The sequence below is a fragment of the Syzygium oleosum genome, unplaced genomic scaffold (genome assembly GCF_021117445.2).
Source record: "Syzygium oleosum isolate NSW1041296 unplaced genomic scaffold, Sole_v2.1 Sole_v2.08, whole genome shotgun sequence".
In the NCBI taxonomy this organism is placed as follows: Eukaryota; Viridiplantae; Streptophyta; class Magnoliopsida; order Myrtales; family Myrtaceae; genus Syzygium; species Syzygium oleosum.
In genome coordinates this window covers 6,087,675-6,102,470 of record NW_026607492.1, presented here as the reverse complement: position 1 = coordinate 6,102,470, position 14,796 = coordinate 6,087,675, and the positions used below count along the sequence as shown (strand labels likewise).

The following is a 14,796-nucleotide window of genomic DNA, read 5'->3' as shown; positions in this document are numbered from 1 at the left end:
TGAAGCACTCGTGCATGCCTATATATCAGTAATTTCCTCCTTAGGAAGTGCCGCTAACTTGTTGGGATCATTATTAGGGGTGTCCAAAATGGACCGCCCAACTCGGGAACCGCCCAGACTGGACTAGACAGGCAGGTTTGGTCTGGTTTCCAGGAATATCAATCTAGTTCCCGATTCCTAAAAGTGGAATCAGTGTTCGAGCGGTGCGGTTCCAAGGGGAAACCCGACCGATCGAACCGGACCGACTACATATACTTTATATATTTATTTTTTTATTTTTTAAAAAAAATTAGTAAAATGTGAAGTAAACTCTAAGTGAACTTTATTGACAAAAATTAGTAAAATGTGAATTAAACTCTAAGAGAACTTCATTAACATAAATGTGAACTAAATCCTAAGTGATCGGTTCCATTGGACGGTGTTCGGAACCGATTGCCCCTAATCATTATATCCAAAAATATTTGGCTTCGATTATTTATTTTTTATTTGCATGTTCAAAACGGAGTCCTTGGTCTAAGGACAAATTCCCTCCTCCTACACTTTTGGATCTCTATACCTGCAACTTCATCTCCCTCCACAAGCTCTCTCAATCCCCTTCTCTCCCACCTGATTCTCTTCCCCCTCCACACATCTACTCATCATTCTCCTCTTCCTTCCTTCCTTCCACCATTTCCCATCTCATCTCATCTCATCTCATCACCCCTCTCTCTCTCTCTCTCTCATCGAAATGCCTCTCGGAAGATCGTCGCGCAACAACAAGCGCTCTTCGTACACCTCCTACACGTCCACCGTCACGACCATCGTCTTCGTCACGCTATGCGTCGTCGGCGTCTGGATGCTCACCTCCGATTCCTTCGTCCCTCCTCAAACCACCAACAAACGATCCTCCTCCTCCTCCTCCTCCTCCTCCGCTGCCACCACCACCACCACCACTGCTGCCACCAACGATGATTTCTCCTCCTCCTCCTCCGTCAAGGCCGATGACAAGAAAGACACCCCTTCGTACGAGGACAATCCTGGCGACCTCCCTGACGATGCCATCAAATCTGATGACTCTCATCAATCCGACAGCAACGACGGCAACAATAGTAACCGCAACAATAATGCCAATGACAACAATGATGGCGCGAATGGGAGTTCTCAGGAGAATCAAACTAACGAAACCGATGCGGAGAAGGGTGCTAGTTCTACCGACGATAAGCAGGGATTGCGAGATCAAGAAAACGGCGGCAACGACGTCAAAAACTACGAGGTGAAATCAGAAAACAACAATGACGACGCTGCGCAAGTGAGCACACAGGGTCTGCATGGGAAAGAATCCGGCGAGGCGCATGAAAAGCAGAACGAGAACGAGAACCAAGTGTCTGAAGAGAGCACGATGACACAGAACCAACAAAGTGAAGAGAACAACGAACAGAGGAGCGATGAGCAGCAGCAGCAACAGAGCAATGAAGATACAAGTGGAAATCAAGAGCAAGAACTGGCTGCAAGCTCTCAAAATGGAAGCAACTCACAAGGAGGCGAGAATAAATATACGGACGAGGATCAACAACAACAACAACGACAGCAAAAACAAGAAAATCAAGTCGAGAACAATGACATTTCGCAAGGGCAATCGCGTGAAGGCAATGAAAGCTCGCAAAGCAACGCGAACACAGATCAAAAGCCACAGCAAGAGAACGATGCCACAGCACAGGAGCCGCAAAAACCAATGTTGGACGGGGATCGCCAAAAGCGGATAGAAGAGCAACAGCGACTTCGAGAGGAAGACGAGACAACATCACAATCGCAGCAGCAATCTCAAGAAGAGGCCCAGAAACCGGAAGACACAACGAATCGGAGGCGTGAGCGCGTGGAAGCGACGAGCCCAGCCCAGCAAGAACACGATGAGATGCAAGTCCAGAGCGACACACATAAGGATGCCCAACAAAACGAAGAATCGCATAAAACGGATGGATCATTTCCGAGCGGGGAAAACTCGGGGATCCCAAAGGAATCGAAGGAGTCGAAGAGGTCGTGGTCGACGCAGGCGACACAGTCGGAGAATCAGAAGGAGAGGAGGGGGCAGGGGGGGACAGGCGGCGACGATAGCATCTACGGTTACACATGGCAGCTCTGCAATGTGACGGCAGGTCCGGACTATATACCATGTTTGGACAACGAGAAGGCGCTGAGGAAGCTGCACAGCACCAAGCACTTCGAGCATCGGGAGAGGCATTGCCCTGAGGACGCGCCAACGTGCCTGGTCCAAGTCCCTGAGGGATATAAGAGGTCCATCGAGTGGCCCAAGAGCAGAGAGAAGGTATTCCAGCTAGATTCTGTATGTCATTCGTCACATTGTTTCTGGCCTAGCTCGAGCTGGCAATAACATCTCAATGATCAAACTGGTGTTCATCTGAACTAAAACACAAGTCCGAGCACGTTCAAATCGAGATTGTGGACTTCGAATTTTCAAGCTGAGTTGTACTTAAGGATTACATCATGCCTCGACTCCCTTAAACTTTTAGTCGACTGTCAAAGATAAAACTTATGGAGCAATATTGCTGTTGAAGTAGTACAAATATCTGGTCACATCACATGCAGGATTGTGTGCAGCTCATGTATTTGTTTCCGTCTAAATCCCCTTGATTAATGCAGTAGATTAAGACCAAAGACATTTTTCATGTAACATATTTGTTGGGTCTGGCAGATATGGTACTATAATGTGCCACACAAGACGCTCGCTGATGTGAAGGGTCACCAGAATTGGGTTAAGGTGACTGGTGAGTTTCTAACTTTTCCGGGCGGAGGCACACAGTTCATACATGGCGCGCTCCATTACATCGATTTTCTTCAGAATGTAAGCATTCAGAGAAATAGATTGCATTGTGCATAGTCAGCTATCGGCATAGTAAACTATCCTTCTGCATATGTTAGCTCAACTAGCCTATTCTTTGTTTTTTCTTTCAATCATGTCTTAGTCTGCACTGATTTTTTTCTTAATACTCATCCTCATTCATAGTTCTAGTTACTGAGCCTAAGAAGTTACTTGTCATCTGGTGCAGTCAGTACCCAATATCAAATGGGGAAAGCACACACGAGTTGTACTAGATGTTGGATGCGGAGTTGCAAGCTTTGGGGGCTACCTTTTCGAGAGAGATGTTCTAACAATGTCATTCGCTCCCAAAGATGAACACGAGGCTCAGGTTCAGTTTGCCCTGGAAAGAGGAATACCAGCGATTTCTGCTGTTATGGGGTCTCAGCGCCTGCCATTCCCAAGCAGAGTCTTCGATCTTGTGCACTGTGCACGGTGTCGAGTCCCTTGGCATGCTGAAGGTTCTCTATCACAATTTCTTCACTTTTTCTTCTGAGTGAATTTTGAATTTTCTCCTTTCCTCCGCTCATGGTTGCTAATGGATGATGAATGATGAGTTATGATTTGCGGTTCACCTTGAAGGCGGGCTGCTCCTGCTGGAACTGAACCGTGTTCTTAGGCCGGGAGGTTTCTTTGTTTGGTCAGCTACTCCGGTGTACCAGACACTTGAAGAAGATGTTCAAATCTGGAAAGGTAACATGAGACAGAACCAAAAGTTAATTACTCAATAAGTGGTCATAGCGATCAATCAATGTTTTCCTTTCTCTATGCAGAAATGTCTTCTTTGACAGCAAATATGTGTTGGGAGCTAGTGACCATCCAGAAGGACAAGCTAAATTCAATTGGGGCGGCCATCTACCGAAAACCGAGATCAAATGACTGTTACGAGCAAAGAAAGCATAACAGCCCTCCAATGTGTAAAAATGATGATGATCCAAATGCTGCCTGGTAGATACTCAAATAAATTCTGCAGCAAACGTTATTTACTTTTCTTTTTAGTGGCCAAGATAAGATGAGATCATTACTAAAGAGTCTTATGCATGCTAATCAAGGACATTAAAATGGTGATATATAGAGGATATAACATGTGGCTCCAAACATTGCCGATGTACAATAGCATTATCAGTGCAAATTATGCATATTGACGTGCTTACAGTAACATAGCGAAGTTCAAGAACATGACTATCGTTGCAATCTCAGGTATGTCCCCCTTCAGGCATGCATGCACCGGATCCCAGTTAATGAGGCCGAGAGAGGGAGCCGATGGCCGGTGGTCTGGCCACGCAGAATGCGGATGCCACCTTACTGGCTGAACAGCTCCCAGATTGGGATCTATGGGAAACCAGCCCCACAAGATTTCTCTGCAGATTACGAACACTGGAAACGAGTAGTGAGTGGCATGTACATGTCGGGGCTTGGAATTAGTTGGTCTGGCGTGAGAAACGTTATGGACATGAGAGCTGTCTATGGCGGGTATGATTTGCTTTTATTTTAATCTTCTTTAAGGTAAAAGATCAGATGAATGTCTCACGAGAGCTTTCTCTCGCTTGCTTGCAGATTTGCTGCTGCACTGAAGGATCTCCAAATGTGGGTGCTGAACGTGGTAAATGTTGACTCACCAGATACGCTTCCCATAATATACGAGAGAGGACTTTTCGGAATATATCATGATTGGTGCGAGTCATTCAGCACGTACCCCAGAACCTATGACCTGTTGCATGCAGATCATCTCTTCTCCAAGCTTAGGAAGAGGTATGCAACTGGATCCAGTCCCCACACACACCCCCCCCCCTCTCTCTCTCTCTCTCTCTCTCTCTCTCTCTCTCTCTCTCTCTCGGTCCTTCTATAACTCTACTTGAATTTGTCTGTTGAAGGTGCAAGCTTGCCCCGGTAATGGCAGAAGTCGATCGAATCGTGAGACCTGGAGGTAAAATAATAGTCCGCGATGAGTCCAACGCAATAGGGGAGGTCGAGAACTTACTTAAATCACTGCACTGGGAGGTCCACTTAACATTCTCCAAAGATCAAGAAGGGATTCTCAGTGCGCAGAAAGGTGATTGGCGGCCAAGCATATACACAGCTACTTCCTGATTATTAAGGTAAGTGCCCTTGGTTTTGTGTTTCAAGCAGCAATAGGTACACCTTTTTAACTATTCGCGCGTGCAGTAGACTTCATAGGCGGGTGCTATGTAACAGCGTATATTCATTAATTTTCAAATGGATGAATGTAAAATTTTGGATGGATTGCAATCCAAGAGTCGCCATTCGCGGGTTTATTCGGCCAACTTTTTGGCCTCATTCTTTTATATACAGTTTGCACCTTCTCATGTTCAGAGGTGGTTTTGGTATGAACCATACTTTTGCTCCTATTGAAAAATAGAACTGCAGAGCCATATTGAGAAATGCAGAGCAATGCTCGCGGCATGTATGCCAATTACCTAGTGACAGAGTAATCTACCATGACAAAAGAGAGCTCATAGGTTATCTCATGACCCCCCCTCGTCTATAGGAGTAGATAATGCTCGCAGATTCTGGAGCTTGAAAAAATCCAAAGAATGGTGAAAGAAATACACGGCACTGTCAGACCGGTTCAGCTGTTTTGCTTGTGCAGAGATTGTTCAAATCAACTATACCTTTATAATAAACATCCAGGGGCGACAAGATGGTGACTCGCGATGCCGGTTGAATCATGTGGAACCCAATGTTCAGTTTAAGATGTTAGAAGTCGTAAACAAACTTCGCCAACATGATAATGATATTCAGGTTCATCAATTCAAATTCTAGCGCAAACAGCAATGGCACAGTACCTCCCTCGATGAAACTGAGATAGTCGTATCTTCACAATTACATCCTACCTTCACAATTACATGCTGCATTGTTCATGTAAAAGAGCACTTTCTCCCTGTACAGATCCAATAATCTGAAACCAGATTACATTGACTTAAACTTTTCTCAACATGAGACAGAGGACGAAGAAATAACATGGTCATGTGCCATTCTAAATTAAGAATTTCTCAACTCAAAGATTCATTCACCTGAAAATCAAACTGCCCAAAGCTACAAACTTTAACATCAAAGTCGATCAAAGAAGCTAAACCCGTTTCAATCTACAGACGTCTCGAGCGAGCAACGTCTCGGGCAATTGACCACAACGGGCGTGCACAATCCAAAGCATTCAACGCAAATCGAATACGACATCGGAATAAAGAATGAAAGAATCGGCGAGTTCCTCCGGCGAGGACCTGGAAATGAACCGGCGGTCCCGCGGGTCAGGACGGCGTCGAGGGATCGGTGCCGGAGCCGTCGATCTTGTACAGCTTGTTGTATGCCTCGAGCTCGTCGTAGTAGATGTCCCACACGCACCGGACGCATCCGCTCCCGCAGCAATCGTCGGGCAGCGGCTTCTCCGGCGGCGGAGGTGGCGGCGGCGATCGCTTCGGTGGATCGTCCCGGTCGCCGTCCTTGGCGGCGGTTGCGGCGGGCGGTTGGGAGGATGCAGCGCCTTCGGATGACATCGGTCTCCGGAGGCGTTGTCGCGGGAGGAGGAGGTGATTCTTCGATTTCGCTCGCGATTGTCGGGACGATTCTCCTCCTTCTCCTTCTTACAAGCTTCGTCCTGCATTCGTCATTTTTGTCGGGTTATTGAACGTCAAAGCGTTATGAGTTTTGGATTGAGGAAAATGAGAAGAACAATCCCTGAATTTTAATTTAATGTAAAATTTGAGCCCTGAATTTTTAATTTATTTAATATAATCTCTGAATTTTAATCTAATATTTAATATGTAGCCTCATGTTCAATGTAGTTTAGGGATCACATTGAACATTAGACTAAAGTTCAGGGACTATATTGAATAAATTAAAAGTTCAGAGATCAAATTGCACATTAGGCCAAAATTCATGGACTATTTGTGTCATTATCCCTTTTGTTATTATTATTGTTTTTTTTTTGTCAGAATTATAAGTTTTGCTAACAAGCTAAAAAATTGATTAGGGATAAAAGGAACAGAAATAAGGTGAAAAAACATACATTTTAAGTTAGTATACGAATAGAGCATATTATGTCATGTCATATTCGAATTATCTCCTTCATTTTCCTATTAATCCCATCATCGCTCGATTACGTGAGGTCCACAACCATTTATTGATTACAATTAGCCATATTACTTGAAATCGAATTTAGATAAAATTTCAAGTAAAAGAGACTGTCCATTAAGACCATTGAGTATGGTAGTAGGGGTCACATTATCTTCACAAATTCGAGCCATGTTGTGAGCAACTCTGGCCAATGTGTGTCTTGAGCTTTTGCTACCTCTTGTAAAGAGAGGTCCTCATTTATGTCATAACGAGCACAAACATTTATAGATAGACTGAGTAGCTATGGCTCAGATTTCGATAAAAAAAAGTTATGACTCAAATAAAAAATTCTGTGATGAGTGCGGACTATTATGGTTTTGCCTAGGTAGAGTAGTTGTGCTTGTTATTGTTGAGATAGTCCAACATCGATTATGGAAAGGGTTGGCAGTCGGCTTAGGAGTGTGAGGGAAAGTTTTACCCTTTGAACTAGTTTTTGGATGAGAGATGCTCAATAGAGCCCATGTTACCAACAAGTTTGGACCCAACAGTCACACGGGAGAGATACGGGTTAGGACTCGATTTGTAAAGGGGAGATTGTTGAAATTGTCCCACATTGATTGCAAAACGAGCTTTGGGATGAGAGAGTTTCAAGACCATCTAACATTGGTATCAGACCGAAGATTGTTGAGGTTGTCCAACATTGATTGTGAAATAAGCTGATAAATTGGTTTATAAGTGTGAGGTCTCACATTTTGAGCTAACTTTTGGGGTGAGAGAGGCACAAAACTAACCAACAATTATCCCTTCTTACCCTTATAACCTACTATTGTTGAGTGCTTATCAGGTTAAGAATGCTTGAGCCTCTTGTATCAACTTAAAGGTGTGGTGGTAACTTAATCAGTATGCCGATTGGATCGCTAAAATCCATAAACTAGACTTCCTTTCTACTGATAGGCTTTCTAAGCCCCTCAATCCCTTTGAGATTTGTTATGCTTAGACGCTAGTGGTTGTTATTCTTCTAGTTAAGTTATTGGAATGAAAATGGTTTATTTCAGCCAAAACAAGACTGAAACTGGGGATCGAATGGGGGAATCGATTCTGAATTCTTGGAACGACGAATCGAACCAGTCTACCCTGGAACCGGTCTCCAAGACCTACGCTCCATCTTTTATTTATTTTCATTTTGAGTTGAGACTTTGTCTTTGTGAGCCTTTTGTTTTTTTATTTGGAGTTGTTAACACAATTATAAGACAATTCTATAAGAAAAGCATGCTAATCCTTTTAGAGCAGGCCGTGCAAAGCAGATTCTGCCCGGGAATTAGCCAAGTTGGTTCCATTGTTTGGTAGAACTTGTGGACGGGACCGAATCGAACCTACTTGATTCCCAAATTTTTGAACCTGTGAACCTATTCAGTTCTCCTTGGAACCAAACTTGAACCGATAAGGCGGATTTTGGCCGGTTCCCAAGGTGAACCCAAAAGGTTACCCAACCCTACTCATAAGAGGGACATTCCATGGCTTTTTATAGAAAAATGCCAAATCAGTTACCCTCTTTTGAGGGAAGTTGCTGATCATAGACAAATACTGACAGACAAGTTCCTTAAGTATATAAATTGCAAAGACATGTAATGATCAATAAAGTAAATTATCGAAAGTATAAATAAAGGAATTCAATATAATTTCAGTTTTATTTATGATTTCTCATGTTGCTGATGCCATGCCATTTAACCCTGTAAGACTTCCATGTAACTTAATGTATTCGAAGGAAGTTTACTAACTGTCATTTGTAGGAGCTCATAGGAAAATTATCTATTATTGAAGACAGTTACCAAGTATAGGTAACATTATTTACCATAATCTGAAGGAATTTATTTTGTTGACAGTGGAAGTTTCTATCGTGTTTCGAACTCCATAGCAGAATTTCTGCCCATAGGGCTATAAGGAAACTCTGGCTATAGATGCAGTCGAGATTACCACGACTTCCGGTAAATTAGGAACCATTTCTCTTTTGGCAAACGGGACACATTTTGTTTTGCTAAAAATGAATGATATGAAAAACATTTTCTTGAAAATGATCGTCTGTATTGCTCGAGATAATTAGTCAATAGAAAATATTTTCACTATCAACAACAACTCATATCTAAATATCTTCGGGACCGGTGAAATTATTTTTCGTTCATTCATTTTTGTAAGCGATATGAGCGATCATTTTTTGGGAAAATGCATTTCAATTCATTCATTTTTCTGTGAAACAAATGTAGCCCGAATATTTTAGAACATTTGCCGACACTTCAAATCTTAGAATTTATTAACCCGAATAGAAACGAAAAATCTAGTTTGATTGGACTCTACTTATCTTATTCCCTTGAAACGGGCTCATCCTAAACTGAAGGTAGCCCCAAGTTCCCAACTGATTTAACTAGATCTGCCAAAGAAAACCGAACTCCCATCTAAAACAAAAGCCTAATTCCCTAGTGCCAGACAATAGATGTTCCAGGAGACATTCAAAGATTGATCCCTTCACAATTTTATAAAAATCCATACATGGAGGCATTGGCATAAGAGAGATTCTTACCGGGTCTCGTTTGTTCGATGAAAAACCATTTCTGTAAATTTGTTTCGGGATTTCCAACGTGTAGACAATAAAAAAACTGCTCGAAAAATGTCTTTCATTGATCGAAAACAGTATTAGGGGATAAATTTCTCCTTTTGGCTAGAAAGAAATCATTTCTCCCGATTTCATGTTGCGGGACCAAGTGAGAAAATGAGAGTATGACGTCAAAACTATTCGTGGCACTGGCCTTTAACAAAATAAAGAAAAACGGTGGCAAGAAGCAGAATATTTGCTTTAGATTTTAGCTTCTAACTCGCAACGTGGTTTTGTCTAATTCTAATTTTATAAAGTTTAGGGCCCAAATGTCATGCACGATCAATTTAGTGTGAAAACTTTATTGACGATCAAAACTTTTTTAAAATTGTCCATTTAATTCACTTTGACAAGTTTTTATTATTAAAATTTATGCTTCGTAAACTTTTCCGGCATTGGAGTCACTTAAATGATTAATTTCTAAAAGTTAGGATATTTTATTGGTTGTTCAAAAAGTTTTGGCACTAAACTCGCAATAGATTTGGCATTGATATTGTTCTTTTTCTCTTGAGATGTGATAGAGCAGTATATAACAGTCCGGACGCCAATGCAGAAAAAAGTTCTTCACTCTACATTAGCATGTTCGACGAAAACTTTCACTAGAAGGACAGGAAATTCATGCCTGCTTTCCCAAAAAATGATCTTCAAGAAGAGTTTTATTACAGATAAGGAATTCAAAGCGAAAGGTTGACGCAAAGCAGTTCACTGCGTTAAATTTCAAGTGCATTTTGCAGAGTTGAAGGATAGGCTCTCTGTTTGTCTACCTTTTCAATCCTAGCATCAGAAGCAGCAGGCCAAAGTAGTCGAAATCGTAAGCGAGCCTGATAAACCGCAACTTGAAGCGGTTCCACGGGGGATACCTCGGCTCGATCTCGGGGAAGAATCCTCTTGTCATGATGGCTTTTTCGTGGCTGAAGGTGTCGAAAGAGTACTTCCCGTGGTACCTCCCGAAGCCGCTCTGACCAACGCCCCCGAAAGGCAGATCATCACATACGAACTGCATTGCAGGATGGAACATAAGATAACCTTCTGGGCTGATAATACTCTTTTGAATGAATTTCATGGACACTGCACCAGACACTTCACTTTCCATAATTTCCTATGCAAACCCATATAAGATGTGCACAGTCGACCTCTATTTCTCTGTTTCTTTAAGAGGCTCGAGCTTGATCCTTTCAGTAAACTGTTCCGGGGGCAACTCTTTTTGTTTTTGTACCACGTGTGACGGAATTATAGGCAATTAATAAAAGTATATGTGATGAGCATCTAACTCCATTACCTGAACTATGGCATCGTTGAATGTCACGCTTCCGGAAGATGTTTCGGACACTATCTGCTTTTTGAGCGACTCATCCTTCGTGAAGGCATATATGGCAAGAGGCTTGGGCCTGGAGTTTACGAATTCGATGCTTTCTTGAATGTTGTTTAACTGCGCATAAGAGAGTTACATGCATTTAGAGCAGTGGATTTTGAGAAATTTGGCAGAATAAAACTGATGGAACTTTCTAACTGTGATTATCGGAAGCAGCGGGCCAAAGATTTCTTCCGTCATTATCTCAGCATCAAGAGGAGGATCCAGTAGAATTGTTGGCTCAATGAACCTGCAAATACCAAAATCGGAACAATACCGAAGTCAAGGGAAACTTGGAGACTCGGTGTTTGAACCAATGGTGAGAATGCAGTTAACTCTCTGGCATCAGAAAACCAATGTTTCATTAAACTACTTATACCAAATGGCAGTATCTTGAGAGCGGAAAATTTAAGCCCGTGAGACTTGAGCCGTCACAAACTTACAGCTCTTCTTCATGCAATGAACCGCCATATACAATGGAAGCCGCAACAGCAGGGTCTTTAAGCACATTGCCCAATCTCTCGAAGTGGTGCTTGTTGATGATTTTGCACATGTTCTTTGAGTATTGAGTTTCTTCGCCATAGAACTTCTTGATTGTCAACTTCATTAAGTCAATCTGAATCACCATTTACCAGTCAGTGCACCTAAATGTCTATGCCAACTGTTGAGTGCATCATTGAGAAATTAATCTGTATATAGGCAGACTATGCCTGCACTACCAGAGTCGAAGCGAACTTTCTTTCAACTAGCACGTAATCTATGCCTATACATGCTTGTCCGCTGCACGGCCCCCACTTTGCCCCGACTATTCTTTTGACAGCTATCTTGAGAGGCCACCAGAAACAATAATACAAGAAATTAGATCCTTATCAATGAGTATTAAGACTAAGGCGTAATAAATTTGAAACTTTTCAAATGGCCTACCTGTATGTCCGAGGGACTGGAGAGAGTATCCAGAATGGTGGGGCATTTTCCACCGAGCTCAAGAGTAACCGGCGTTAGATGCCTCGCGGCGGCCGACATGACAATGCGTCCCACTCTTGGACTCCCTGAGGATGCATCGGTTAATGAAATTGCAGAAGATTTCTACCAAAAACACCACAGATTGTCATGATGCAAATTTACGAGTTAGTCACTGCTTTATTATAATAAATACCACGCACTATATCGTGTTTGAATGAGTGAGAGACAAAGGAATACCTGTGAAGAATATCTTGTCCCACTTCTGCTGCAGCAATCGGTCACCAACATCGGCACCGCCGCCGATGACCTTAATGGTCCCGTAATCTAAGTAGCGAGGAATGGTGTTGGCGAGAAACGAGGAGCAAGCTGGGGCTAGCTCCGAGGGTTTCAGAACCGCCGTGTTTCCAGCGGATATAGCCCCAATTAGTGGGTCCAACGCGAGTGCTACATCCAAGGATAAACAATTATTTCCACAAAACCAGCCCAAGTTACAAACGTGATATGTCATTCACGCAACGAAATCTGCTTTTCATGAAGAGAGAAAGGTGTCTCTTATATCAAGTCAAACTAAAGCAGCCAGTAGAACTAGGAAATTGGCCAAAAGATAGAATCTGAATTATGATGTTGGAAGGATCACAAGTCCATCGAGCCGTGTTGGATTAAGGTTCTGTAATAGCTGAGAAATTCATGAGTCTACAATTTGTTGCGATAGTGAGGTTGCTCAACGATGGTTAGAACTTACAAAGGGGGAAGTTCCATGCTGCAAATATGAGAACTACACCGAGCGGCTCAGACATTACTTCTCCACTTGATGGGAAAAAGAGCAATGGTAAATGACCCTGCCACGGCACGCACCGACGAGTTAATATATAGCGGCATCATTCTCGAGATGATTAACATTTTGCATTCGGCATACCTCCATCGTACAAAATTTATTTTTACGAATCCATCTGGTGTTAAATGTTAAAGCAAGGTTAGTCATTGTCTCTGGTTTTGAACCCCATATAATTGTTTCAGCACACCCTCTGCTTGCATATAGGTCTTTCAAGCGAATCATACAATTTCCATATACTGATATATTGTTTCCTATCTAGTTTTCTCTGTCATCAAGCATACGATTCTAAATTTACCCAGTGAAACAGGGCTAGCTGTCTGGAATTAGCATCAGAGATCAGCCATTACTACTGCTCACGACTGGTTGCCTCATCGAAGTCAATTGACGGGAAGCCGCAAATGTAATTCTTGAAAACATCGAGAGACATGAGGGTAAGCGATAGTTAACAATTATATAGAAGCACGGTGGTACCTACTCTACGAAGTTAAACGAGCTCAGCTTATAAAACTCACATATGGCTTTCCGCAACTATGATCATAGGTTCTTTGAAAGTTATTTCACATTATTGCGCCTATGTTTTGCCTAGAAACAGATAATTGGACGTCACCTTCTTGGGAGCCATCCATTTCTCCACGCAGCTCAAAGAATACTTGGCTGATTTCAGTACCACTCCTACCTACAAAACAGCAATAATTACTGCTAAGACATATGCTTAATGTATACCGCCGGCGCGTTTCTTGACAGATTAAGTTACGAAAAAGCAGTTGTAAGGCATGGTATCGGAGCCCTCCTATCGCCCTTTACCTGGTTGATCCTGCCAATTCTCACACCATATGCTTGTCTTATTAAAAGGCTAAAGTGTAATATGAACTAACCTACAACCACAAGCTAATTAAAACCAGCTAATATACACTGAAATGTACTATAAGTCACATTGATTCGATAAACATCTCTTCTCTAATTGGCTCGCAAGTCACAAGAAAACATAATCAAGACAACCCTTTTGAAAGAGATGTATATTGAGTGGCCCTCTTCGACACCGAAAAGCTAATGAAACAGATTCTAGAGAAATTCTTGTTTCTTTTCTTCTTCCAAAACTTCTCCGTATAAACGTTAGCAGCAGAATTATCAAATGAAATCGCAAGGTGTTGCGGGGTACACCGTTTACGCACCTCGTCGCGGTAACATTCAACTGGGTGCTTTCCAAGATCCTGATAAAGAGCTTTGAAGATGTTCTCTTCGTTGTCCTGAACGAGGTTGATGATGGCCCTGAGTTGTCTTTTCCTCCATGAGACGCTTCTTGTCCTGCCACTTTTGAATGCTTGCCTCAGCTCCGCCAAGCTCTCTTCCACCTCACTCATTCTTTCCCCCAGGAAGAAGGAAAAACAAAGGGGAAAAGTGGGACGATAAGGCTCAATTCTTGATCTTTGTGAGCATCTTGAAGGCGATCTTGATGATACACTCCGTCGCTGAAGAGTGGGGACTTCGAGTCCCCGTTATAGAGAGCTACTTGTTTACCTACTGTTGCTGGCTTAATAAATGCCTTTCAACCACTTCAACTGCCCAGTGCGGACAGACGATCGAATTGATGGTCACAACTGAGATTCCGTGAGGATCGGAGGTTGAATCTCAGTCGTGCCACAGATTGCTTGCATGATGTGACTGCTAGAACCGATTTTTTTATTTTTTGATCAATGATAGAACCGATTGAACCAAAGGGAAAATGAGAAAAAAACTTCACCGCATGGTGTCATAAAGCCCGCGCCAAAATGTTAGATGAGAGTAAAAACTCCCATCTCTCTCTATCTATCAAATTTATCTACGTCTAATTATTATATTTTTTTTTATGACCCAGGGAACCCCCGCACGACCGACAACCGGGAGGTAAACCCTGGGGGCGACACGTGCTAGCCACCACACACGTGCACCGGTTCAATCACTCTGCGGCACCCGGGATTCGAACACTCAACCTTTTGCGAGAGGAAGAGTGCGCGCTCCAGCAGCGCCACCCAGGCGGGTGGTTATCTACGTCTAATTATGTTCACGCCACACTTTAATTTTTCAATTTAATA

General features: G+C 42.7%; 3 protein-coding genes across 6 annotated transcripts; 1 reads left to right on the top strand and 2 right to left on the bottom strand.

The window, feature by feature from the left end:
- Window positions 1-685: 685 nt before the first annotated feature.
- Window positions 686-5,139, top strand: LOC115686017 (probable methyltransferase PMT27). Of its 2 annotated transcripts, XM_030611197.2 has the most exons (8): window positions 687-2,302; window positions 2,690-2,839; window positions 3,045-3,315; window positions 3,437-3,547; window positions 3,628-3,802; window positions 4,055-4,327; window positions 4,412-4,606; window positions 4,729-5,139. In XM_030611197.2, the coding sequence occupies exons 1-8, from the start codon at window positions 728-730 to the stop codon at window positions 4,943-4,945; spliced, it is 2,967 nt and encodes a 988-aa protein (XP_030467057.1). In that variant the 5' UTR covers window positions 687-727; the 3' UTR covers window positions 4,946-5,139. The 2 variants fall into 2 exon arrangements, with proteins under 2 accessions (XP_056169631.1, XP_030467057.1); XM_056313656.1 differs by lacking the exon at window positions 4,729-5,139 and having other exon boundaries at window positions 686-2,302; window positions 4,055-4,244; window positions 4,412-4,602.
- A 632-nt stretch (window positions 5,140-5,771) lies between these two features.
- LOC115687066 (uncharacterized) lies at window positions 5,772-6,504 on the bottom strand. Its single transcript, XM_030612543.2, has one exon. It carries the CDS (start codon window positions 6,367-6,369, stop codon window positions 6,124-6,126), a length of 246 nt encoding a protein of 81 aa, XP_030468403.1. The 5' UTR covers window positions 6,370-6,504; the 3' UTR covers window positions 5,772-6,123.
- Window positions 6,505-10,123: 3,619 nt separating this feature from the next.
- Window positions 10,124-14,239, bottom strand: LOC115688302 (aldehyde dehydrogenase family 3 member F1). Of its 3 annotated transcripts, XM_056314087.1 has the most exons (11): window positions 13,897-14,237; window positions 13,332-13,400; window positions 12,632-12,728; window positions 12,127-12,333; window positions 11,851-11,975; window positions 11,646-11,750; window positions 11,370-11,542; window positions 11,086-11,176; window positions 10,855-11,004; window positions 10,436-10,572; window positions 10,124-10,349 (listed from the first exon to the last, which is right to left on the bottom strand). In XM_056314087.1, the coding sequence occupies exons 1-11, from the start codon at window positions 14,083-14,085 to the stop codon at window positions 10,286-10,288; spliced, it is 1,407 nt and encodes a 468-aa protein (XP_056170062.1). In that variant the 5' UTR covers window positions 14,086-14,237; the 3' UTR covers window positions 10,124-10,285. The 3 variants fall into 3 exon arrangements, with proteins under 3 accessions (XP_056170062.1, XP_030469961.1, XP_056170063.1); XM_030614101.2 differs by having other exon boundaries at window positions 10,124-10,572; XM_056314088.1 differs by lacking the exons at window positions 10,124-10,349; window positions 10,436-10,572 and adding an exon at window positions 10,589-10,758 and having other exon boundaries at window positions 13,897-14,239.
- Window positions 14,240-14,796: the final 557 nt, after the last annotated feature.